The sequence below is a fragment of the Bombina bombina genome, chromosome 1, assembly GCF_027579735.1.
Source record: "Bombina bombina isolate aBomBom1 chromosome 1, aBomBom1.pri, whole genome shotgun sequence".
NCBI lineage: Eukaryota > Metazoa > Chordata > Amphibia > Anura > Bombinatoridae > Bombina > Bombina bombina.
The window spans coordinates 1,383,248,562-1,383,274,824 of record NC_069499.1 but is presented as its reverse complement, the minus strand read 5'-3'; the positions used below and the strand labels follow the sequence as shown (position 1 = coordinate 1,383,274,824).

The 26,263-nt window shown below is 37.8% G+C and overlaps 1 protein-coding gene across 1 annotated transcript in view; it reads left to right on the top strand.

Annotated features, from left to right (window-relative positions):
• The window catches only part of LOC128651237 (palmitoyltransferase ZDHHC3), a 60,175-nt gene that overhangs the window by 16,789 nt on the left and 17,123 nt on the right, over nucleotides 1-26,263 (top strand). The window contains exons 6-8 of the mRNA XM_053704483.1: nucleotides 3,481-3,595; nucleotides 19,307-19,379; nucleotides 22,183-22,312. Of these exons, the coding sequence (XP_053560458.1) occupies nucleotides 3,481-3,595; nucleotides 19,307-19,379; nucleotides 22,183-22,312 (318 nt within the window). The remainder of the gene's footprint in view (nucleotides 1-3,480; nucleotides 3,596-19,306; nucleotides 19,380-22,182; nucleotides 22,313-26,263) is intronic.

Sequence of the window (26,263 nt, the reverse complement as noted above, 5' to 3'; positions counted from 1 at the left end):
GGCTGTGCGTCACACGTACCCATTGTAAGTGTCGGCTTTACTTAATAATAAACAAAAAAAAAAGGTAATAGTACTATTTAATTCTCTAGGTTACAGTACAAATCTGCACAGCGGAGCGCTTCTGGGATCCTTAGGTCGCAACTTGCAGACAATATTCATTAGGCACAAATGGAGAGAGGGTAAGGGAATCAGTCCCAGTAAATAATTATGATAGAACACACAGTGCGTCTGCAAACGCACTAAATATAGATAAGGTATCCAAGTAGAGGAAAAAGCAGGAGCGCTCCAAGCCCATGTGTAAAAAATCTTTATTAATACACGTAAAAACATACAAAGATAAAAGCGGTCAGCACAAAAAAGTGTGCAAAAAACAGGTGAATGAACAGGTGCAAAACGGCAAACGTTTTGCGCACTTGGTCTCTACCCTGCTATATAATTTACTATCACTTTAAAGTAGAATTAAAATCAGTTATATATTGTCCTGATTTACTTAATTCTTTAGATTCAATTTGTTTATGAAATGGCTATAGCAATGCTCAGTCGGTCTTTCATATTATTTGCAAAAGATCAAATTATCACTCAGTGGGACAAATCGCTTTATTTCTGCCCATAAAACAATCCAGTGATAGCTATTTTCCTGCTGGAATTTCAGAGCTTCAAGGAGGGTGGGACAATGAAACATATGAGACATTGCTTGTAGATAGGAACACAACAAAAAAACATTCTACAACAACGGTTATAGTTGAGTGGCATGGAGGGCAAGTTAACTCCGTTTAAGGGATATGAACCCCAAACATTTTCTTTTGTGATTCAGACTTTTTACCATTTTTAAAAAGTTTTACATTTTACTTTTGTTATTAAATTCGCTTTGTTCCCATGATATTCTGTGTTGAAGAGATACCTAGGTAGGCAACTGGAGCACTACATGTCAGGAAATAGTGCTGCTATCTAATACTCCTGCAAATGGATAACATTCTTGCCAAACGTCTGCCATATATTGCTCCAGAAATAGGGTGGCTCCTAAGCATACGTCTGCTTTTCAACAAAAAATACCAAGAGAACGAAGAAAAATTGCTAATAGAAGTAAAGGAGAGAGTTGTTAAAAATAGCATGGTCTATCGAAATCACGAAAGAAAAATGTTGGATTTGATATCCCTTTTAAGGGACATGAAACCCAGAATTTACTTTCTAATTTACTTCTAACACATTTTTTTCATTCTCTTGATATCCTTTGTTGAAATGTAGGGAGGTAGGAATGTTATACATTTGCAAAAGCACTAGATGGAAGCACGTTTTACTGCTATGTAAAGCTACAGGCATGTGCATGCTATCTAGGCATCTCTTCAACAAAGAATACCATAAGAACAAAGCAAATTTGACAAAGAAAGAAATTGAAAACTTTTTAAAATCGTATGCTCTGTCTGAATCACAAAAGTAACATTTTGGATCTCATGTCCTTTTAACCTGGATATCAGAATTAAAGTTTTATGATTCAGATAGAGTATTACATTTAAAAAAAAAAAACAACTTGAAAGCATATTGAGGTACTGTATGGTAGCAGTATTTGTAAAAACGTTTGTAATAATATTATACATATCGTGCCCAAGATACATGCACACTCCTGAGCCTACCTTATTATGTTCACTTGGAAAGTAGTTAAGTATAATTAAACAATACCAAGATGACAAAGTAAATTTGATGATAGAAGTAAAATTAATTTTTTTGTTTTTAAATTGCATGCTCTGTATGAATTAAAATTAGCAGACAAATATATGAATACATTAGCAGACAAATGAAATGGACATTTATGTATTTAAAAAGAAGCATCTTTCATGTGTGTTAGCGAAAAGTGAATGTAAATCTGCTTCCTGCACCCTCATTCAGACATTCAACCTGCTTAGGTAGTGGGGGTGGCACGTAGTGTGATCACTCAATTTGTGTCTCATATGCCACTACCCACTCTCTGTATAGGCACTGTATTGAAATGTAGATGCAAGGGGTATATGTAAATATACACAGTAGAGCCTATCACTGAAGCAGTCCTGACTTAAACTAGAAATATTTTGAAACGCATTCAATTAAGAGTTTAATTTCCCCATAAAAATGTAGGAAAGTGAGGAATTATTCCTTCTTATTATTATTTTTTGTACTTTTAACATTTTTTTACTAATGTAAAATTTGGTCTTAAGAACACTGAAATAAGTAATAAGGCACTGAGAGTCTGCGATGCTAAATACCTGTTAAAGAGCATTTAAGTCTGAAATTTTTGTTGGCAAATCTTTAAGGATTTTGCAGATCCAGATAGTGTGGGAATATACCCTTTGAAAACATTTCAGAATATGAGTATGCCAGGTTAACTTTATACCATCATTTAGAGGCCATATGTAAATTTAACTTGTGAACTGACCAATGAGGTGCCTAATACCAAAAAGTTCAAGCAATATGCAACAAACTCTAGTACTTTTGTATTTGATAAAAAAACTATGCAAACAAGAAACCGCAGCAGCCTAGTGGGAGAGGGGGTAAGTAACTGATATTAAAATATTAATTTTCAGTTGCTCTATAAAAGTATTAGCCTTTGTGTATAGACAGATATAATAAGGAGGCATTTGTGTAAATGTCTGCTTTGTGCAAGCTCAGCTCATTAAAATGAGCAAAACCGCTATTTCATAAAGACAAAGGAGCAATTTCCAATATATTTTATTCTCTGCAGCTGGTATAACAAGCCATTGGAAACACATTAAATGTATAGGAAAGTCAAAATTAAACTTGCGTGATTCTGATAGCATATCATTTTAAGACGCTTTTAAATTTACATCTATTTTCAAATGTGCTTTGTTCTTTTGGTATCCCTTGTCGAAAAAGAATATGCACTACACTAGTGGGAGCTAGCTGCCGATTGGTGCCTGTACACATTTGTCTCTTGTGATTGGCCAACTAGCTGACTGTAGTGCAATGCTGTTCCTTCAGCGAAAGATAACAAGAGACTGAAGCAAATTTGATAAAAGATGTAAAATGGAAAGTTGTTTCAAATTGTATGTTCTATCCAAATAATGAAAAAGAACATTTGGGTGTTTCCTATCCCTTTAAGGTGAAACCAATTTACAGTACCATTTCCTTTTAAAGAAGACAGTCTATTGTGTTAAATTATAGGAAAGCAAGCAAACCACCGGGGGCACAACTACATGAGAAAACAGGGTTCATTAAGCAATTGTATAATACGGAATAAACCGTATAAAGTTAAAAGGCAAGTTTTTGTGCAGTCATATATTCTCTAAATAATATAGGAACGTCACTATTTTCCCAGTCTGACTTTCTGCTTTGTCCTGTACTGAGCCATCATGAAAAGAGACAAAAAAAAATGTCACATAGAGGAGCACCATAATGCAGATTGTTTCTCAGTCCATATTTATAATTCTACAGTAGCAAGATGTTATAAATAGGTGGTTTGCCTTTAACACTTTACTGTCTGCATTGCAGGGCTGACCAGTCTTTATGCTATGGGCCTAGTGCTGGCTACTTGGCTCTGGCCACCCAAGAAAGTAATGGCAGAGGATCTAGACAAGGGAGAACCAGCACACAGCCATGTACAGATGTAAGAGTGGGGTGTCTGTGCACATGCGTTACTTTTGTGTTAGAGTTAAAAACAGGAAGCATGTTTGCAATATAATGTTTTAAGTTTTATTATATAATTTATTTTAAACTATACTAGGGTGGTTTACAGCCATGCTATTTGTATCCTGTAAAATCTTAAGAGAACTCTGCCTCCTCCTCTGTATGCGTGTGTGTGTATATGTATGCGTGTGTGTATATGTATGCGTGTGTATATGTATGCGTGTGTGTGTATATGTATGCGTGTGTGTGTATATGTATGCGTGTGTGTGTATATGTGTGTGTGTATGTGTATATATATATATATATATATATATATATATATATATATACACACTCCCCTGAGTGTTATATTTCTTCTGTTAAGTGTGATCAGTCCACGGGTCATCATTACTTCTGGGATATTACTCCTCCCCAACAGGAAGTGCAAGAGGATTCACCCAGCAGAGCTGCATATAGCTCCTCCCCTCTACGTCACTCCCAGTCATTCTCTTGCACCCAACGACTAGATAGGATGTGTGAGAGGACTATGGTGATTATACTTAGTTTTATATCTTCAATCAAAAGTTTGTTATTTTAAAATAGCACCGGAGTGTGTTATTACCTCTCTGGCAGAGTTTGAAGAAGAATCTACCAGAGTTTTGCTATGATTTTAGCCGGAGTAGTTAAGATCATATTGCTGTTCTCGGCCATCTGAGGAGTGAGGTAAACTTCAGATCAGGGGACAGCGGGCAGATGAATCTGCATAGAGGTATGTAGCAGTTTTTATTTTCTGACAATGGAATTGATGAGAAAATCCTGCCATACCGATATAATGTCATGTATGTATACTTTACACTTCAGTATTCTGGGGAATGGTACTTCACTAGAATTACACTGTAAGAAATACATAAAGCTGTTTAATAACTAGAGATTATGTTTAACGTTTTTGCTGGAATGTAAAATCGTTTTCATTTGCTGAGGTACTGTGTGAATAAATGTTTGGGCACTATTTTTCCACTTGGCAGTTGCTTAATCTGTTTTTCTGACAGTTTCTGTTCTCCCTCACTGCTGTGTGTGAGGGGGAGGGGCCGTTTTTTGGCGCTTTTACTATGCATCAAATATTTCAGTCAGCAACTCATTGTATTCCCTGCATGATCCGGTTCATCTCTACAGAGCTCAGGGGTCTTCAAAACTTATTTTGAGGGAGGTAATTTCTCTCAGCAGAGCTGTGAGAATTATAGTTTGACTGAGATAAAAAACGTTTATTCTGTAATTTGTTTCCTGCTTTCAGAATTTGTTATCTTTGCTAATGGGATTAAACCTTTGCTAAAGTTGTGTTGTTTACAAGGATTGAGGCTATAACTGTTTCAATTTATTAATTTTCAACTGTCATAGATCTTCTGTGCTTCTTAAAGGCACAGTACGTTTTAATATTATTCTAATTGAATTGTATTTCCAAGTTGCAAGTTTATTTGCTAGTGTGTTAAACATGTCTGATTCAGAGGATGATACCTGTGTCATTTGTTGCAATGCCAAAGTGGAGCCCAATAGAAATTTATGTACTAACTGTATTGATGCTACTTTAAATAAAAGTCAATCTGTACAAATTGAACAAATTTCACCAAACAACGAGGGGAGAGTTATGCCGACTAACTCGCCTCACGTGTCAGTACCTACATCTCCCGCTCAGAGGGAGGTGCGTGATATTGTAGCGCCGAGTACATCTGGGCGGCCATTACAAATCACATTACAGGATATGGCTACTGTTATGACTGAGGTTTTGGCTAAATTACCAGAACTAAGAGGTAAGCGTGATCACTCTGGGGTGAGAACAGAGTGCGCTGATAATATTAGGGCCATGTCAGACACTGCGTCACAGGTGGCAGAACATGAGGACGGAGAACTTCATTCTGTGGGTGACGGTTCTGATCCAAACAGACTGGATTCAGATATTTCAAATTTTAAATTTAAACTGGAAAACCTCCGTGTATTACTAGGGGAGGTGTTAGCGGCTCTGAATGATTGTAACACAGTTGCAATACCAGAGAAAATGTGTAGGTTGGATAAATATTTTGCGGTACCGACGAGTACTGAGGTTTTTCCTATACCTAAGAGACTTACTGAAATTGTTACTAAGGAGTGGGATAGACCCGGTGTGCCGTTCTCACCCCCTCCGATATTTAGAAAAATGTTTCCAATAGACGCCACCACAAGGGACTTATGGCAAACGGTCCCTAAGGTGGAGGGAGCAGTTTCTACCTTAGCTAAGCGTACCACTATCCCGGTGGAGGATAGCTGTGCTTTTTCAGATCCAATGGATAAAAAGTTAGAGGGTTACCTTAAGAAAATGTTTGTTCAACAAGGTTTTATATTGCAACCCCTTGCATGCATTGCGCCGATCACGGCTGCAGCGGCATTCTGGATTGAGTCTCGGGAAGAGAACATTGGTTCAGCTACTCTGGACGACATTACGGACAGGCTTAGAGTCCTTAAACTAGCTAATTCATTCATTTCGGAGGCCGTAGTACATCTTACTAAACTTACGGCGAAGAATTCAGGATTCGCCATTCAGGCACGCAGGGCGCTGTGGCTAAAATCCTGGTCAGCTGATGTTACTTCTAAGTCTAAATTGCTTAATATACCTTTCAAAGGGCAGACCTTATTCGGGCCCGGGTTGAAAGAGATTATCGCTGACATTACAGGAGGTAAAGGCCATGCCCTGCCTCAGGACAAAGCCAAAGCCAAGACTAGACAGTCTAATTTTCGTTCCTTTCGTAATTTCAAAGCAGGAGCAGCATCAACTTCCTCTGCACCAAAACAGGAAGGAGCTGTTGCTCGCTACAGACAAGGCTGGAAACCTAACCAGTCCTGGAACAAGGGCAAGCAGACTAGGAAACCTGCTGCTGCCCCTAAAACAGCATGAATTGAGGGCCCCCGATCCGGGATCGGATCTAGTGGGGGGCAGACTTTCTCTCTTCGCCCAGGCTTGGGCAAGAGATGTTCAGGATCCCTGGGCGCTAGAGATAATATCTCAGGGATACCTTCTGGACTTCAAATACTCTCCTCCAAGAGAGAGATTTCATCTGTCAAGATTGTCAACAATCCAGACAAAGAAAGAGGCATTTCTACGCTGCGTACAAGAGCTCTTGTTAATGGGAGTAATCCATCCAGTTCCACGATCGGAACAGGGACAGGGGTTTTACTCAAATCTGTTTGTGGTTCCCAAAAAAGAGGGAACTTTCAGACCAATCCTGGACTTAAAGATCCTAAACAAATTCCTAAGAGTTCCATCGTTCAAGATGGAGACTATTCGGACAATTTTACCTATGATCCAAGAGGGTCAATACATGACCACTGTAGATTTAAAAGATGCTTACCTTCACATACCGATTCACAAAGATCATTATCGGTACCTAAGGTTTGCCTTCCTAGACAGGCATTACCAGTTTGTGGCTCTTCCATTCGGATTGGCTACAGCTCCAAGAATCTTCACAAAGGTTCTGGGTGCTCTTCTGGCGGTACTAAGACCGCGGGGAATATCGGTAGCTCCATACCTAGACGACATTCTGATACAAGCTTCAAGCTTTCAAACTGCCAAGTCTCATACAGAGTTAGTGCTGGCATTTCTAAGGTCACATGGATGGAAGGTGAACGAAAAGAAAAGTTCACTCGTTCCACTCACAAGAGTTCCCTTCCTGGGGACTCTTATAGATTCTGTAGAAATGAAGATTTACCTGACAGAGGACAGGCTAACAAGACTTCAAAGTGCTTGCCGCACCCTTCATTCCATTCAACACCCGTCAGTGGCTCAATGCATGGAGGTAATCGGCTTAATGGTAGCGGCAATGGACATAGTACCCTTTGCACGCTTACACCTCAGACCACTGCAACTGTGCATGCTAAGTCAGTGGAATGGGGATTACTCAGACTTATCCCCTTCTCTGAATCTGGATCAAGAGACCAGAAATTCTCTTCTATGGTGGCTTTCTCGGCCACATCTGTCCAAGGGGATGCCATTCAGCAGACCAGACTGGACAATTGTAACAACAGACGCCAGCCTTCTAGGTTGGGGTGCCGTCTGGAATTCTCTGAAGGCTCAGGGACAATGGAGTCAGGAGGAGAGTCTCCTTCCAATAAACATTCTGGAATTGAGAGCAGTTCTCAATGCCCTCCTGGCTTGGCCCCAGTTGACAACTCGGGGGTTCATCAGGTTTCAGTCGGACAACATCACGACTGTAGCTTACATCAACCATCAGGGAGGGACAAGAAGCTCCCTAGCTATGATGGAAGTATCAAAGATAATTTGCTGGGCAGAGTCTCACTCTTGCCACCTGTCAGCAATCCACATCCCGGGAGTGGAGAACTGGGAGGCGGATTTCTTAAGTCGTCAGACTTTTCATCCGGGGGAGTGGGAACTTCATCCGGAGGTCTTTGCCCAAATACTTCGACGTTGGGGCAAACAAGAGATAGATCTCATGGCGTCTCGACAGAACGCCAAGCTTCCTCGTTACGGGTCCAGATCCAGGGATCCAGGAGCAGTCCTGATAGATGCTCTGACAGCACCTTGGGACTTCAGGATGGCTTACGTGTTTCCACCCTTCCCGTTGCTTCCTCGATTGATTGCCAGAATCAAACAAGAGAGAGCATCAGTGATTCTAATAGCACCTGCGTGGCCACGCAGGACTTGGTATGCAGACCTGGTGGACATGTCATCCTGTCCACCTTGGTCTCTACCTCTGAAACAGGACCTTCTGATACAGGGTCCCTTCAAACATCAAAATCTAACTTCTCTGAAGCTGACTGCTTGGAAATTGAACGCTTGATTTTATCAAGACGTGGATTTTCTGAGTCAGTTATTGATACCTTAATACAGGCTAGGAAACCTGTTACCAGAAAGATTTACCATAAGATATGGCGTAAATACCTATATTGGTGTGAATCCAAAGGTTACTCTTGGAGTAAGGTTAGGATTCCTAGGATATTGTCTTTTCTACAAGAAGGTTTAGAAAAGGGTTTATCTGCTAGTTCATTAAAGGGACAGATCTCAGCTCTGTCCATTCTGTTACACAAACGTCTGTCAGAAGTTCCTGACGTCCAGGCTTTTTGTCAGGCTTTGGCCAGAATTAAGCCTGTGTTTAAAACTGTTGCTCCACCATGGAGTTTAAACCTTGTTCTTAATGTTTTACAGGGCGTTCCGTTTGAACCCCTTCATTCCATTGATATAAAGTTGTTATCTTGGAAAGTTCTATTTTTAATGGCTATTTCCTCGGCTCGAAGAGTCTCTGAATTATCAGCCTTACATTGTGATTCTCCTTATTTGATTTTTCATTCGGATAAGGTAGTCCTGCGTACTAAACCTGGGTTCTTACCTAAGGTAGTTACTAACAGGAATATCAATCAAGAGATTGTTGTTCCTTCTTTATGCCCAAATCCTTCTTCAAAGAAGGAACGTCTACTGCACAACCTGGATGTAGTCCGTGCTCTAAAATTTTAATTACAGGCAACTAAGGAATTTCGACAAACGTCTTCTCTGTTTGTCATTTACTCTGGGCAGAGGAGAGGTCAAAAAAGCTTCCGCTACCTCTCTTTCTTTTTGGCTTCGTAGCATAATTCGTTTAGCTTATGAGACTGCTGGAAAGCAGCCTCCTGAAAGAATTACAGCTCATTCTACTAGAGCTGTGGCTTCCACTTGGGCCTTCAAGAATGAGGCCTCTGTTGAACAGATTTGCAAGGCTGCAACTTGGTCTTCGCTTCATACTTTTTCCAAATTTTACAAATTTGACACTTTTGCTTCATCGGAGGCTATTTTTGGGAGAAAGGTTCTTCAGGCAGTGGTTCCTTCTGTATAAAGAGCCTGCCTATCCCTCCCGTCATCCGTGTACTTTTGCTTTGGTATTGGTATCCCAGAAGTAATGATGACCCGTGGACTGATCACACTTAACAGAAGAAAACATAATTTATGCTTACCTGATAAATTCCTTTCTTCTGTAGTGTGATCAGTCCACGGCCCGCCCTGTTTTTAAGGCAGGTAAATATTTTTTAATTTATACTCCAGTCACCACTTCACCCTTGGCTTTTCCTTTCTCGTTGGTCCTTGGTCGAATGACTGGGAGTGACGTAGAGGGGAGGAGCTATATGCAGCTCTGCTGGGTGAATCCTCTTGCACTTCCTGTTGGGGAGGAGTAATATCCCAGAAGTAATGATGACCCGTGGACTGATCACACTACAGAAGAAAGGAATTTATCAGGTAAGCATAAATTATGTTTTTTTTGTCTGTTGTTGTTTGGTCTCTTTCTCAGAGTGACATGGGGACATGTATATCACACCAGTGTAGTGTAGTTCATATCACTTTGTGGGATGACTTAATAGATTTATTGCAATGCTAAATCTTGCTTTGTAAACAAATACACACTTTGAGTCTGTTGTGAATTGTTGCTGCATTTATTTATTTGCGGCTTAAAAATTTAGCTTGTAAAATTAATAAAAAGGTCATCACGTTTCACTTGTCAAGCTACAAATTTGTGTGCAAAGTTTTTTGTTTTGTCAATTCAATCAAGATCTAGTTTAGGGTGTATTTAACAGGCATGGCAGAGATAGTGTAATGGAGGACACCCCAGGCTAGCAATTAAAGGGACAGGGCGTCCCTGTGATCCCCATGCCTGTCAGTGGGGTTCCTGGTTTCATGATTTTACATGCTGTGATCAGCGTGTATCTTGTTGCTGCTGCTGGAAGCCAGCCTGCATGTGAGGCTAGCCAGCAGCAGTACAGTAACTGTAAAAAATGACAGTTACTGTGTATACAATCACTGTGTGACTGCCAGTCGCAGTAATTGTATACTTAAAGGGATACTAAACACACATTTTTTTTTTTCTCATGATTCGGATAGAGCATGCAATTTCAAGCAACTTTCTAATTTTACTCCTACTATAAAATGTTCTTCATTCTCTTGTTATCTTTATTTAAAAAACTGGAATTTAAAGCTTAGGAGCCAGCCAATTTTAGGTTCAGCACCCTGGATAGCACTTGCTTATTGGTGGCTACATTTAGCAAACCAATAAGCAAGCATAACGCAGGTTCTGAGCTAAAAATGGGACGTCTCTTAAGCTTTACATTTCTGCTTTTTGAATAAGAATGTAAGTTTAGATGCCGGCCCATTTTTTGTAAACAACCTGGGTTGTCCTTGCTGATTGGTGGATAAATTCATCCACCAATAAAAAAAACTGCTGTTCACAGTTCTGAAACAAAAAAAAGCTTAGATGCCTTCTTTTTCAAATAAAGATAGCAAGAGAAGTAAGAAAAAATGATAATTTGAGTAAATTAGAAAGTTGCTTAAAATTGCATGCTCTATCTGAATCATTAAAGACCTTTTTTGGGGGTTTAGTGTCTCTTTTTAAAATGGAGCCTGGATACTAGCATGCCCCAGTGCATGCTGTTATCAGGCTCTGTGGCTTATTACTGGATTGAAAAAAGTGGTCCATGGTCATGTGATCACTGAGACAACCAGCCACAGTGATGACAAGCCATTGTTTGTTAAAGGGACAGTCTACACCAGAATTTTTATTGTTTAAAAAGATAAATAATCCTTTATTACCCATTCCCCAGTTTTGCATAACCAACAGTTATATTAATATACTTTCTTTCATGTAATTGGCAAGAGTCCATGAGCTAGTGACGTATGGGATATACAATCCTACCAGGAGGGGCAAAGTTTCCCAAACTTCAAAATGCCTATAAATACAACCCTCACCACACCCACAATTCAGTTTTACAAACTTTGCTTTCTATGTAGATGGTGAAGTAAGTTAGTGCTTGATTTTTTTATGATTTCTTCTGTGATAATCGCTTCTAAGCATTCTGAAGCCCAATTCCTCTCAGAGTACAATGTTTGTCAGAGGGATGTAAAGAGAGTATCGCCTATTGATTTTATGGTTTTCCTCGTGGGAAATCTTTTCAAAGGTTCTCTGTTATCGGTCGTAGCAGGGATTCATCTCCTACCTCCCTTTTCAGATCGACGATATTCTCTTATATACCATTACCTCTGCTGATAGCTTTCAGTACTGGTTTGGCTATCTGCTACATGTGGATGGGTGTCTTTCGGTAAGTATGTATCATTATTTAAGACACTCTCGGCTATGGTTTGGCGCTTTATGTATTAATATAAAGTTTTTAAATATATATATATATGTCTGTCATGACACAAGTTCGTCATTTCCTGCATCTTAGTTTATGCTAGGTTGGCGAGAAATTGTGTTTATGACGCGAGTAGTGTCATTTCCGGATGCTTGTTGGCGCCAAAAAATTTCTCAACTTCCTTTTGCGTAGTGCGTCATACTTGGCACCAAAAAATTTAGTTTTATTTTACCTCACTTCCTATATGATCCTTGTCTTCTTTATGCTCGGAGGGCTATGCTATTTGCTTTCTTTTTGCCAATTTCAGCATTTGCATTTTTTCCCATTCCTGAAACTGGTATATGTGGAAATAAGATATTTCTGTTTAATGTTATTTTTTACATTTTGCAAGATGTCTCAATCTGATCCTTTCTCAGAAGCTGCTGTAGGGACCATGCTGCCTGATCATAGTTCTACCAAAGCTAAGTGCATCTGTTGTAAGCTAGTGGAGATTATATCTCCAGCTGTAGTATGTAACAGTAGTCATGATAAGCTTTTGCATGCAGAAAAGGTTTTTATTAGTGCTAGTACAGTATCTGTTGTTCCTTCAACATCTAAAGTACATGATATCCCTGTTGATATGAAAAATGATATTGCTGAGGCGATACAGAAGGCTATGACTGCTATACCGCCTTCAAATAAACGTAAAAGGTATTTTAAAACTTCTCTTAATACTGATGAAATTTGTAATGACCTGCAACATAACATACTGATATATCCTCATCTGATTAGGATCTCTGACTCAGAAGATCCTACTTCAGACATTGACACTGATAATTATCTTATCTTTTTAAGATTGAGTATATTCGTTCTTTGTTAAAAGAAGTGTTAATAACATTGGATATTGAGGAGTCTGATCCTCTTGATAATAAATCCAGTAAACGTTTAAATTCGGTCTATCAACCTCCTGTGACTACTCCTGAGGTTTTTCCTGTTCCTGATGCTATTTCTGATGTGATTGCTAATTAATGGTCTAAGCCTGGTACTTCTTTTGTTCCTTCTTCACGGTTTAAAAAGTTGAATCCTTTGCCAGTGGCTAAATTAGAGTTTTGGGAAAAGTCCCTAAGGTTGATGGGGCTATTTCTACTCTTGATAAATTTACTACTATTCCTATGGAAGATAGTACCTCTTTTAAGGATCCTTTAGATAGGAAGATTGAATCTTATTTAAGGAAAGCTTATTTGCATTCTGGCTATATGCTCAGACCTGCCATTTCTATGGCTGATGTTGCGGCTGCATCAACTTTTTGGTTGGATAGCTTAGCACAACGGAAAAAAGACTCTGATTTGCATAGTATTGTTCGTTGCTTCAACATGCTAATCATTTTATCTGTTATGCTATTTTTGATATCATCAAGATTAATGTTAAATCTATATCTTTGGCTATTTTAGCTAGAAGAGCTTTATGGCTCAAATCATGGAATGCTGACATGGTATCTAAATCTAGGTTACTATCTATCATTCCAGGGTAATAATTTGTTTAGTTCCCAGTTGGATTCTATTATTTCCACTGTTACTGTGGGGAAGGGAGTTTTTTTGCCTCAAGATAAAAAATCTAAAGCTTCTAATCGGTTTCGTTCCTTTTGTCAGAATAGAGAACAGAAAACCACTCCTTCCTCTAAAGACTCTGACTCCAATTGGAAGCTATCCTCAAGTTGGAATAAATCCAAGCCTTACAAGAAACCAAAGCCAGCCCCCAAGACTGCATGATGGTGTGGCCCTCGATCCAGTTCTGCTGGTGGGGGGCAGATTGAAATTATTTCAAGACGTTTGGGCAGGTTCCATTCAGAATCATTAGATTCAGAATATTGTCTCTCAGGGGTATTGAATAGGTTTCAGAATAAGATCTCCTGTGAGAAGATTTTTTTTCTCTCTCATGTTCCAACAAATCCTGTGAAAGTGTTTCAGATCTAGAGCTTTCAGGAGTGATTGTACCAGTTCCAATTCTGGAACAGGGTCTGGGTTTTTATTCAAATCTATTCATTGTCCCGAAGAAGGAAAATTCTTTCAGACCAGTTCTGAATCTGAAGTTTTTTAATCATTTTGTAAGAGTCCCAACTTTCAAGATGGTGACTATAAGGACTATTCTGCCTTTTGTTCAGCAACGTCAATACATGTCCTCAATAGATTTACAGGATGTGTATCTTCATATTCCGATTCATCCAGACCACTATCGGTTTCTGAGATTCTCTTTTCTAGACAAGCATTACCAGTTTGTTGCTCTTCTATTTGGCCTAGCCACAGCTCCAAGAATCTTTTCGAAGGTTCTCGGTGCCCTTCTTTCTGTAATCGGAGAGCAGGGTATTGCAGTGTTTCCTTATTTGGACGATATCTTGGTACTGGCTCAATCTTTTCATTTAGCAGAATCTCACACAAATCAACTTGTGTTGTTTCTTCAAAGACATGGTTGGAGGATCAATTTACCAAAGAGTTCCTTGATTTGAGACAAGGGTCACCTTTTTAAGTTTCCAGATAGATTCAGTGTCCATGACTCTGTCTTTAACAGACAAGAGACAAATGAAATTGGTTTATGCCTGTCGAAACCTTCAGTCTCGATCATTCCCTTCAGTGGCTATGTGCATGGAATTTTTAGGTCTCATGACTGCAGCATTGGACGCGATCCCCTTTGCTCATTTTCATATGAGACCTCTGCAGCTTTGCATGCTGAATCAATGGTGCAGGGATTATACTCGGATATCACAGTTGATATACTTAAATCCCAACATTCAACTCTCTCTGTCCTGGTGGTTAGTCCATAATCAGATTATTCAAGGGGCCTCTTTTGTTCGTCCTGTCTGGACTGATTTCAACAGATACAAGTCTCATTGGTTGGGGAGCTGTCTGGGGGTCTCTGACAGCACAAGGAGTTTGGAATCCTCAAGAGGCAAGGCTACCAATCAATATTTTAGAACTATGTGCTATTTTCAGGGCTCTTCAGGCTTGCCCTCTATGAAAGAGAGAATTATTCATTCGTTTTCAGACAGACAGTATCACAACTGTGGCATATGTCAATCATCAAGGGGGGACTCACAGTCCTTTAGCGATGAAAGAAGTATCTCGGATAATTTCTTGGGTGGAATCAAACTCCTGTCTAATTTCTGCGATGCATATCCCAGGTGTAGACAATTGGGAAGCGGGTTATCTCAGTCATCAGTCTTTATATCCAGGGGAGTGGTCTCTCCATCCAGATGTATTTTGTCAGATTGTACAGATGTGGGGTCTCCCCGAAATAGATCTGATGGCTTCCCATCTAAACAAGAAGCTTCCCAGGTACCTTTCCAGGTCTAGGGATCCTCAGGCGGAAATGGTGGATGCGTTAGCAGTTCCTTGGTTTTATCAACCTGCTTACATTTTTCCGCCTCTAGTTCTTCTTCCAAGGGTGATCTCCAAGATCATATTGGAACAATCGCATGTGTTTCTGATAGCACCAGCATGGCCTCACAGGTTTTGGTATGCGGATCTTGTCCGAATGTCCAGTTGCCAACCTTGGCCACTTCCTTTAAGGCCGGACCTTCTGTCTCAAGGGCTGTTTTTCCATCAGGATCTCAAATCGCTAAATTTGAAGGTATGGAAATTTAACGCTTAGTACTTAGTCATAGAGGTTTCTCTGACTCAGTGATTAATACTATGCTGCAGGCTCGTAAGTCTGTTTCAAGGAAGATTTATTATCGGGTTTGGAAAACCTGTTTTTCTCATAAATTCTCTTGGCATTCTTTTAGGATTCCTAGAATTTTACAGTTTCTTCAGGATGGTTTGGATAAAGGTTTGTCTGCAAGTACCTTGAAGGGACAAATCTCTGCTCTTTATGTCTTATTTCATAGAAAGATTGCTAAACTTCCTGATATTAACTGTTTTGTTCAGGCTTTGGTTCGTATCAAGCCTGTTGTTAAATCAATCTCTCCTCCTTGGAATCTTAATTTGGTTTTGCAGGCTCCACCTTTTGAGCCTATGCATTATTTGGATATTAAATTACCTTCTTTGAAAGTGTTTCTTTTGGCTATCTCTTCAGCTAGAAGAGTTTCTGATTTGTCGGCTCTCTTGTGAGTCTCCTTTTCTGATTTTCTATCAGGATAAGGCTGTTTTGCGGACTTCGTTTAAATTTCTTCCTAAGTTTGTGAATTCTAACAACATTAGTAGGGAAATTGTTGTTCCTTCCTTTTGTCCTAATCCCAAGAATACTCTTGAAAGATCTTTACATTCTTTGAATGTTTTAAGAGCTTTGAAATATTATGTCGAAGCTACTAAAGATTTCAGGAATACTTCTAGTCTGTTGTTTTTTTTCTGGTCCTAGGAAAGGTCAGAAAGCCTCTACCATTTCTTTGGCATCTTGGTTAAAGCTTTTGATTAACAAGGCTTATTTAGAGACGGGACAGTCTACGCCTCAGAGAATTACAGCTCATTCTACTAGATCAGTTGCCACTTCTTGGGCTTTTAAGAATGAAGCTTCGGTTGATCAGATTTGCAAAGCAGCAACTTGGTCTTCTTTGCATACATTTCCAAATTTTTCCATTTTGATGTATTTTTCTTCTTCTGAAGCAGTCTTTGGTAGAAAAGTTCTTCAGGCAGCTGTCTCAGTTTGATTCTTCTGCTTATGATTTAAGGTTTTTTCTTGAAATTTATGTGAAATTTATAAGACAGACTTATTTTTTTGTGGATTACATTTTTTCAGCGCAAATAGCTGTTTTCATTTTATTCCTCCCTTTCTAGTGACTCTTCTGTGGTTTCCCACATCTTGGTTATTTCTATCCCATACGTCACTAGCTTATGGACTCTTGCCAATTACATGAAAGAAAACATAATTTATGTAAGAACTTACCTGATTAATTAATTTCTTTCATATTAGCAAGAGTCCATGAGGCCCACCCTTTTTTATGGTGGTTTTGATTTTTGTATAAAAATCACTATTTTATTTCCAGTTCATCTTTTTGTATGCTTTTTTTACTCCTTATATTTTCACCCCACTACTTTGGCTATTCGTTAAACTGAATTGTGGGTGTGGTGAGGGTGTATTTATAGGCATTTTGAGGTTTGGGAAACTTTGCCCATCCAGGTAGGATTGTATCTCACTAGCTCATGGACTCTTGCCAATGTGATAGAAATGAATTTATCAGGTAAGTTCTTACATAAATTATGTTTTTTACCTCTATGATTACCTTGTATCTAAGCCTCTGCAGGCTGTCCCCTTATTTCAGTTCTTTTGACAGACTTGCATTTTATCCAATCATTGCTGACACCTATGTAACTTGAGCACAATGCTATCTATATGACAGACATTAACTAACACCATCTAGTTGTGACTGTTTGTTTTTTAAAATGCATTCAGATAAGAGGCGGCATTCAAGGGCTTAGAAATTAGCATATGAGCCTACCTAGGTTTAGCTCTCAACTAAGAATACCAAGAGAACAAAGCAAATTTGATGATAAAAGTAAATTGGAAAGTTGTTTAAAATTGCATGCCCTATCTGAATTATGAAACTTTATCTTTAACTAAACTGCCCCTTTAACAGTGACTTGTCTTGGCCCCTTTCCTTCTGTCCAAGTAAACACGTAAAGTGATAAAAGTGTAATATATATATATATATATATATATATATATATACACACACACACACCGGGGTTAGGTTCCAGAAGGAATGGTTGTAAATTGAAACCCAGTTTATAATGCAAGTCAATGGGAAGTGAGGGAGATAGGTTCCAGGCCCCCCTCAAAATTGTCAAGTAACACCTTATACATTATTTTTAAAGCTTTGAAATGAAGACTTTAATTGCTAAACAGCATTATAAACCTAATTAAATAAGCACACAACACAGAATATATAATTAAACTAAGCTGAATGAACAAAAACATTTGCTAAACAGCATTATAAACCTAATAAAATAATCACACAACACAGACTTTACTTGCATTTTTCTGCAAACAGTTCTTTCTATGCATTCCAATCTGGACTGATTTATAGACGGGAAGATCTTGTTCCTTTAAAATCTGCTTGATTGCTCAGGTCTGGTTAAACTGATTAATTTCAGCTTGCTTGGCTTTGCTGCAACACAAGCGGACAGCTCCACCTACTGGCTATTTTAATAAATGCACTGCTTCTCAATGCTTTTCAATAGCAGTCACATGACTGGAAAAAAGGTTGTTATTCTGAAACGGTGTAACATTTTTTTTGCTTGGCTTTGCTGCAACACAAGCGGACAGCTCCACCTACTGGCTATTTTAATAAATGCACTGCTTCTCAATGCTTTTCAATAGCAGTCACATGACTGGAAAAAAAGGTTGTTATTCTGAAACGGTGTAAATTGAACCGTTGTAAAACGAGGGCCACCTGTATTTGTTTTAATTTTTTTTTATTTTATTTTTTTTACCCCATAATTTTATTTTCTGTCCTTGGCGATTAAAGGGTTAAACTTAACGTGTCAAAATACCTCTAGCGTTTGTGTAGCAGTTTTGATTTGGGTGGACCCTATTTACCTTACAGTTCATCAAGGAAGAAAGTCCCCTACTGTTTAGAATTTAAAAGACCTTTATTTCATACAGGGTCCCCAAAATACAGCAACGTTTCAGGCACACACTTATCCCTTATTCATGTATCTTCAGTTTGTTCTATACCTTACAGTCCAAGCATAGCAAATTTTAGCGTTGAACCAATAATTTGTTCTTTCTAGTATTCGGCCTATATTTGCTATAAATTACTTAGAAACATATACATATGGGTTTTTCCTAAAATCAGGACAACATTATGAATCTAATTGTCAGTATTTTTATTTAGCTACACTAGTTTTGTAGAAATGGTTATAAAAAAAAAACTGGAAAAAATGCCAATAGTGAGCAGAAATTCCAAAATTGCTTGTGTCATTTAAGCACATAAACTGGGTAAATCCTTTGTCCTTAAAGGGACAGTCTAGTAAAAAAATGTAACTTTCATGATTCAGATAGGGCATGCAATTTTAATCAACTTTCCATTTTAATTTTATCCTCAAATTTGCTTTGTTTTCTTAGTATGCTTTGTTGAAAGCTAAACCTAGGTAGGGTCATGTGCTAATTTGTAAGCCCTTGAAGGCCGCCTTTTATCTCGGTACATTTTATTAGTTTTTCATAGTTAGACGGCATTAGTTTGTGTGCCATATAGATATTGTGCTCACAAGTCAGCACTAAATTGCAAGTCTGTCAAAAGAACTGAGATAAGAAGGCAGTCTGTAGAGGCTTTGATACAAGGTAAAACGTATTAATATAACTGTTGGTTATGCAAAACTGGGGAATGAGTAATAAAAGGATTATCTATATTTTTAAACAATAAACACCTTCAAGTAGAGTGTCCCTTTATGGGGTTAAGAACTGTGCTTATTGAGGACATTTGTAAGTTTGTAGCGTGCTTTTTAAATATTTCATTTTTCTTTTTTTTTTCTTTTTTAAATATACTAATTATAAATAATCCTGTGTCTACTTAAAGTAACATTCATCCAAATTGAACTTTTGATTACTTTTCTGTCACCTCTACTTGGAAATTGTCCAGTGTATATAATTAACCCTTTACTCTTTTTTTCAGGGCCCACTGCATACTTCTTCTGGTTGAAGCGCTGCTTTTTGGGCTTTTCGTAACAGTCATTTTTTATGACCAGGTAAAGTTTGATAAATGGAAGGATATTTAAATAAAAAAGTATCTATATATTTTTTTACTGAAATATCTTTTATCCTTCTAATTTAGTATGAAATGGCAAAATAACAATAGTGTTTTAGGAATATCTGTACAACATAATTAAAAAAAACACTCACCCTAGAATAATTTAAAAAAATGTAAAAAGTAACTTTAATTTGTGGCGTAGAAGAGGAGCAGTCATATTGGTGCATCTGTATTGGGATTTCAGAAACATACTCTAGCAATGGATACAAATTACTTGCCCATATATTTCTTAAAGGGACTTAAAACCCACATTTTTTTTCTTGGCTCAGAGCATATAATTTTAAACCACTTTCTAATTTACTTATATTATACATTTTCTTTGTTCACTTGGTATCTTTTGTTCATAAAAGCGCAGAAGTGTGCACGTGTCTGGAGAATTATTTGGCAGCAGTTTTGCAAGAATGGTATCCATTGGAAAGAGCACTAGATGTCAGCACTATTTCCTGCCATGTAGTGTTCCAGATGCCTACCTAGGTATCTCTTCAACAAAGAATACCATGGGAACAAAGAAAATTTGATAATAGAAATTATTATTATTATTTTAATTGTATGCTCTGTCTGAATCACAAAAAAATATTTTGTTGGGGTTTTATATTCCTTTAAAGGGACATTGAACACTAAACAAATGATAAAATGATGCAGTCTAAGAAAAGATTAGTCTGAGAATATTATGTAGATGCATTTGTTAACGTTTTATTAGTTGTTTAAATATTGACAAAATAAGTGTTAAGTTTTAGTGTCTATGAAGCAATGATTTAATAATCAATCTCTCACTAGTACTCGTAAACCAGATACAATTTCTAGTCATACTATAAAAATAACGCGAGTTGTGGCAGTCATGATTGCGAGCTGTCTGAGAAACAAAAGAAAAATCCATAGCGCTTCAGTCCTTTTGGCCTTTTCAAAGGGCCGAAACTAATGAGCACTGTTAATTTGTAGATTGGATCTTTTAATATTTTATTATTAAATGGTTTGTTGAGCATATTTTATTAGTTGCACTGGTAAATTTTATCCATACAGCGTGCGCTATCTTTGTATATTTTACTTTTAAAAAGGTCATCTCCAATAGACTTATTATTTGTTTGTAATTACAAGAAGGTTTTTTATATACACATAGGGGATACTGTTTTTTTTAATAAGAGCTATATAACTCTGCATTTGACCTTTTTATCCTGCAGTTGCTAAATGCTAATGTCTCCCTTGGTGCAGGATATTGCACACCTGTCTTGAATGCATTTTGCTTTATTTGTTGTGTTATGTTTATGGGATTTGATGTTGTTTTTAAAATTCTTTAAGTATTTTCTCTATATGGGGGGGGGGGGCATTTTATACACCTTTTAGCTTTTGAGTGTTTCTGGATTTGTTTGACTGTGTTTTTTATTGTATTTATAAACAGAGTTAAGAGGTCTGAATTTCTGTTGACGTTTGATATATCACAAACATACATTTGGGAGGAAGTGCTGGATATTTTATATATATATATATATATATATATATATATATATATATATATATATATATATATATATATATATATATATATATATATATATAATTTTTTTGTTTCACTAAAATTAACATCACTTTTCTTCTTTTGTTTGCCTGGCATATCACAGCCCGTTCATGTCTAGAATTTTATTACATTACCATCTAAGAAGATACTAATTGCTATATAGATGTAACTTGCATAAAAAGCAATAAGACTGTTTCTGAACCATAAAATTATTTACAATAATCTATTATGTTGTATAATGTAGGGGAACTCTGAGCTTGACAATATCTTATATTGTTCCCAGCTAAGTTGTATCTCAGTGCCAGTGACGTGATGCCCAGTGAAACTGAACCAAATATGGTACTGCTAACTCTTTATTCAACCTCTTTCATGTAGACATCATTCTGATTTAAAAATGTAAATAAATTAAAGATGTTGCTATGTTTAATAATATATGAAGAGACTGTTTACATGCAGACTTTTTTTAAGTCTTAAAAGCATTATCAAATTTATATTAATGTCTTAAAGACACTACTATAAAGAAGAATATGCACAGATACTGATATAAAAATTCAGTATAAAACCTTTTAAAAACTTAGAAGCTCTAAGTTTAGCACTGTTGGTGAGGTTAGTCTGAGACATCTACTGAAAAGGGGCTGGGAGCAGTCACTCCCCCCTTCCCTGCATATGAAGAGACAGATTAGACAAACAGTAGCCGGCAGTAGTCTGTAAATGAGTGTATATATCTGAGACTTTGGGGCTTGGTTAGGAGTCTGAAAATCAGCACAATGTTATTAAAAAATAAGCAAAACATTGTTACTCCCAGATGGGTTTTATAAATGTATCATCTACAGAACATTTATGCAAAGAAAATCTGGTGTACAATGGCCCTTTTAAGGATGAAGTTTATAGGAAAGAAACAATAGTATATATGGTTTTAAAAATCAATTTTTCTAAAGACTTTAAAAATTACTTTCAGTTGCACAGAAATCCAAAAGAACTATTTTAAGATTAGGTAACCTATTCACCATATGGGTTCACATAATCCTTTTATTTAAAGGTAGGATTTCTGGTGTCACCAGGGTGTTATGTTTGGCAATTTCTGTTGTGAAAAGTAAATTGTATCTGAATAAGCACTAAAACACAGGAAAAAAGTGCAGGTCATATTTGAGCAATAGGGTCAGCCAATACTATTTTTTCTTAGGTAAAATTGCTCTCTCGTCACAGTTCTATTATTATTTTGCTGCAGATTGTCTCTATTATCACGGATGAAACCCCAATTGAACAGCTAAGAAATCGTCTCCTGAAGGAAGCAAACAAAGAGGTCTTGCACACACGGAAGCCAAAGATGGCTCTTCTGCGGGAAGTGTTTGGCCGAGGTGAGTTTGTCGTGCTTATTCCTTGTTTTTTGTTATTTTCTGTTCCTTCATGTGAAAAATATGTCGCATAATATATGTGATGTTTGCATTGAGGTGACTAAGTACATGAGATGTCTGTCTATTGGTCCTGTTATTCAAGGGTTTCAGGCTGCACATTTAATTGTTATCTGTCAATGGTGTCTTAATAAAAACTTGTGTATCCTCTGGATATATAATGACATAAGGATATTTCGGTTTAGATTTGTATCATCTTCTGTTCTTAGATAGGTCAATCTTCTACCCATCAGTACTGATGGTTTTAATTTCAATGTGAAATAAAAGATTTATTTTTATTGTCATGGGATAAAATAAATAAATAAATAAAATAGCCTCTTTAGTATAAATCTATCCACTTTTATGTATCATACAAGCTAACTAGGCTGATTTTTATTTCATTGTCGACGTTAAAGGGACACTGTACCCAAAACTTTTCTTTCGTGATTCAGATTGAGCATGACATTTTAAGCAACTTTCTAATGTACTCCTATTATCAAATTTTCTTCATTCTCTTGGTATCTTTATTTGAAATGCAAGAATGTAAGTTTAGATGCCGGCCCATTTTTGGTGAACAACCTGGGTTGTCCTTGCTGATTGGTGGATAAATTCATCCACCAATAAAAAAGTGCTGTCCAGAGTACTGAAACCAATAAAAAGCTTAGATGCCTTCTTTTTCTAATAATGATAGCAAGAGAACGAAGAAAAATTGATAATAGGAGTAAATTAGAAAGTTGCTTAAAATTGCATGCTCTTTCTGAATTACAAAAGAAAAATTTTGGGTACAGTGTCCCTTTAATCTTTTCTGGTCAGGTCAGTACACATTATGCAGTCAGATCTCAAATGCTACTGTTGCATATATAGTGGAATGTGGCTGTTTGATCTGCATTTAACACATGTTCACTACCGTTTCATGGAAAGTTAATGGTTATAAATTTGATTCATTGAAAACTTAAATGTCTAGCACAGAGTCTCTCCTTCCTCAACAAAAAAAGAAACAATGGCTGTTATCCTCCAGTAGATGAAGCCATATGGAAAATCTAACTAATCTACTTCCAATACTAAACCAGCCAAACCCCCAATAGTTAAACAATCTGTGTTCTCTTACAGAGGACAACACTGTATGAGGGTCACTTTTTTTTTTTTTTTTATCAGTTTTTTTTTTTTTTGAATGCTTGAACTTTTTCTCCAAACCTAGCAGTCTCCATTTCTGACCTGTGGGTTCTCAGCATTTTTTAAAATGCAAGAAGATGCTTGCTCATTATGTATCTCCCCTTCCATAAGACCCTTTAAAATGTGCTGCTATATAAGGTTATTTAAAACAGCTGAAATTCTCTAATCACCGTCCTAGGGGTGGAAAGCAATGATAATTGTCTTCCAGCCTGTTCCCCAACGCGTTAAGAGGATTTCATCTAATTCTGCATCCTTGAGACCAGAACAAGTTTATCACAGTCAGCAGATGGAATCTCCTTTGGCTTTCATTGGAGCAGTTCAGTTTTTTGTTTTCATGATATATGTAGATCTAAATAATACATAATCACAAAGTCCATTGCAAGTACCCGAGATTCTTGGTAGGAAGTCAAAATCACAACATTGCATAGCAACTTCAACTTCTGTACTTGCGCACAATTCAAGCCTGCAGAGATTGACCCTTTTGTGTATCATTGATTACCATTCCAAGCAAGCTTAGTGTTTATTGCTAAGAAAAATCAAGACACTTAATGACAATAATTACATATTGGCCATATCCTTAAAGGGACATTGTACACTAGATTTAACTTTGCATAAATGTTTTGTAGATGATCCATTTATGTAGCCCACCTGGGAGTGTTTTTTTTGTAACAATGTATAGTTTTGCTTATTTTTAATAACATTCTGCTGATTTTCAAACTCCTAATTTGATAATAGAAGTAAAATGCTCTATCTGAATCATATACATTTTAATTTTGACTTTACTGTCCCTTTTTACTATTGGCTTATATTTTAGCTGGATGGTCATTTAAAGTCAGTCGAGTTGTGTGCCAGTTAAGGGCCAGATTATAAGTAGAGCACAAAAACATAATTTATGCTTACCTGATAAATTCCTTTCTCCTGTAGTGTGGTCAGTCCACGGGCCATCATTACTTCTGGGATATTAACTCCTCCCCAACAGGAAGTGCAAGAGGATCACCCAGCAGAGCTGCTATATAGCTCCTCCTCTCTACGTCACACCCAGTCATTCGACCAAGAACCAACGAGAAAGGAGAAGCTAAAGGGTGCAGTGGTGACTGGAGTATAATTTAAAAATTTAGACCTGCCATAAAAAACAGGGCGGGCCGTGGACTGACCACACTACAGGAGAAAGGAATTTATCAGGTAAGCATAAATTATGTTTTCTCCTGTTAAGTGTGGTCAGTCCACGGGTCATCATTACTTCTGGGATACCAATACCAAAGCAAAAGTACACTGATGACGGGAGGGACAGGCAGGATCTTTATACAGAAGGAACCACTGCCTGAAGAACCTTTCTCCCAAAAATAGCCTCCGAAGAAGCAAAAGTGTCAAATTTGTAAAATTTGGAAAAAGTATGAAGCGAAGACCAAGTTGCAGCCTTGCAAATCTGTTCAACAGAGGCCTCATTCTTAAAGGCCCAAGTGGAAGCCACAGCTCTAGTGGAATGAGCTGTAATTCTTTCAGGAGGCTGCTGTCCAGCAGTCTCATAAGCTAAACGTATTATGCTACGAAGCCAAAAAGAGAGAGAGGTAGCAGAAGCTTTTTGACCTCTCCTCTGACCAGAATAAACGACAAACAGGGAAGACGTTTGTCGAAAGTCTTTAGTTGCCTGTAAATAGAATTTTAGGGCACGAACTACATCCAGATTGTGCAGAAGACGTTCCTTCTTTGAAGAAGGATTTGGACACAAGGATGGAACAACAATCTCTTGATTGATATTCCTGTTAGTGACTACCTTAGGTAAGAACCCAGGTTTAGTACGCAGAAATACCTTATCCGAGTGAAAAATCAGATAAGGAGAATCACAATGTAAGGCTGATAACTCAGAGACTCTACGAGCCGAGGAAATAGCCATTAATAACAGAACTTTCCAAGATAACAACTTTATATCAATGGAATGGAGGGGTTCAAACGGAACGCCCTGTAAAACGTTAAGAACAAGGTTTAAACTCCATGGCGGAGCAACAGTTTTAAACACAGGCTTAATCCTGGCCAAAGCCTGACAAAAAGCCTGAACGTCTGGAACTTCTGACAGACGTTTGTGTAACAGAATGGACAGAGCTGAGATCTGTCCCTTTAAGGAACTAGCGGATAAACCCTTTTCTAAACCTTCTTGTAGAAAAGACAATATCCTAGGAATCCTAACCTTACTCCAAGAGTAACCTTTGGATTCACACCAATATAGGTATTTACGCCATATTTTATGGTAAATCCTTCTGGTAACAGGCTTCCTAGCCTGTATTAAGGTATCAATTACTGACTCAGAAAATCCACGTTTTGATAAAATCAAGCGTTCAATTTCCAGGCAGTCAGCTTCAGAGAAATTAGATTTTGATGTTTGAAGGGACCCTGAATCAGAAGGTCCTGTCTCAGAGGCAGAGACCAAGGTGGACAGGATGACATGTCCACTAGATCTGCATACCAGGTCCTGCGTGGCCACGCAGGCGCTATTAGAATCACTGATGCTTTCTCCTGTTTGATCCTGGCAATCAATCGAGGAAGCATCGGGAAGGGTGGAAACACATAAGCCTTCCCGAAGGTCCAAGGTGCTGTCAAAGCATCCACCAGGGCCGCTCCCGGATCCCTGGATCTGGACCCGTAACGAGGAAGCTTGGCGTTCTGTCGAGACGCCATGAGATCTATTTCTGGTTTGCCCCAACGTCGAAGTATTTGGGCAAAGACTTCCGGATGAAGTTCCCACTCCCC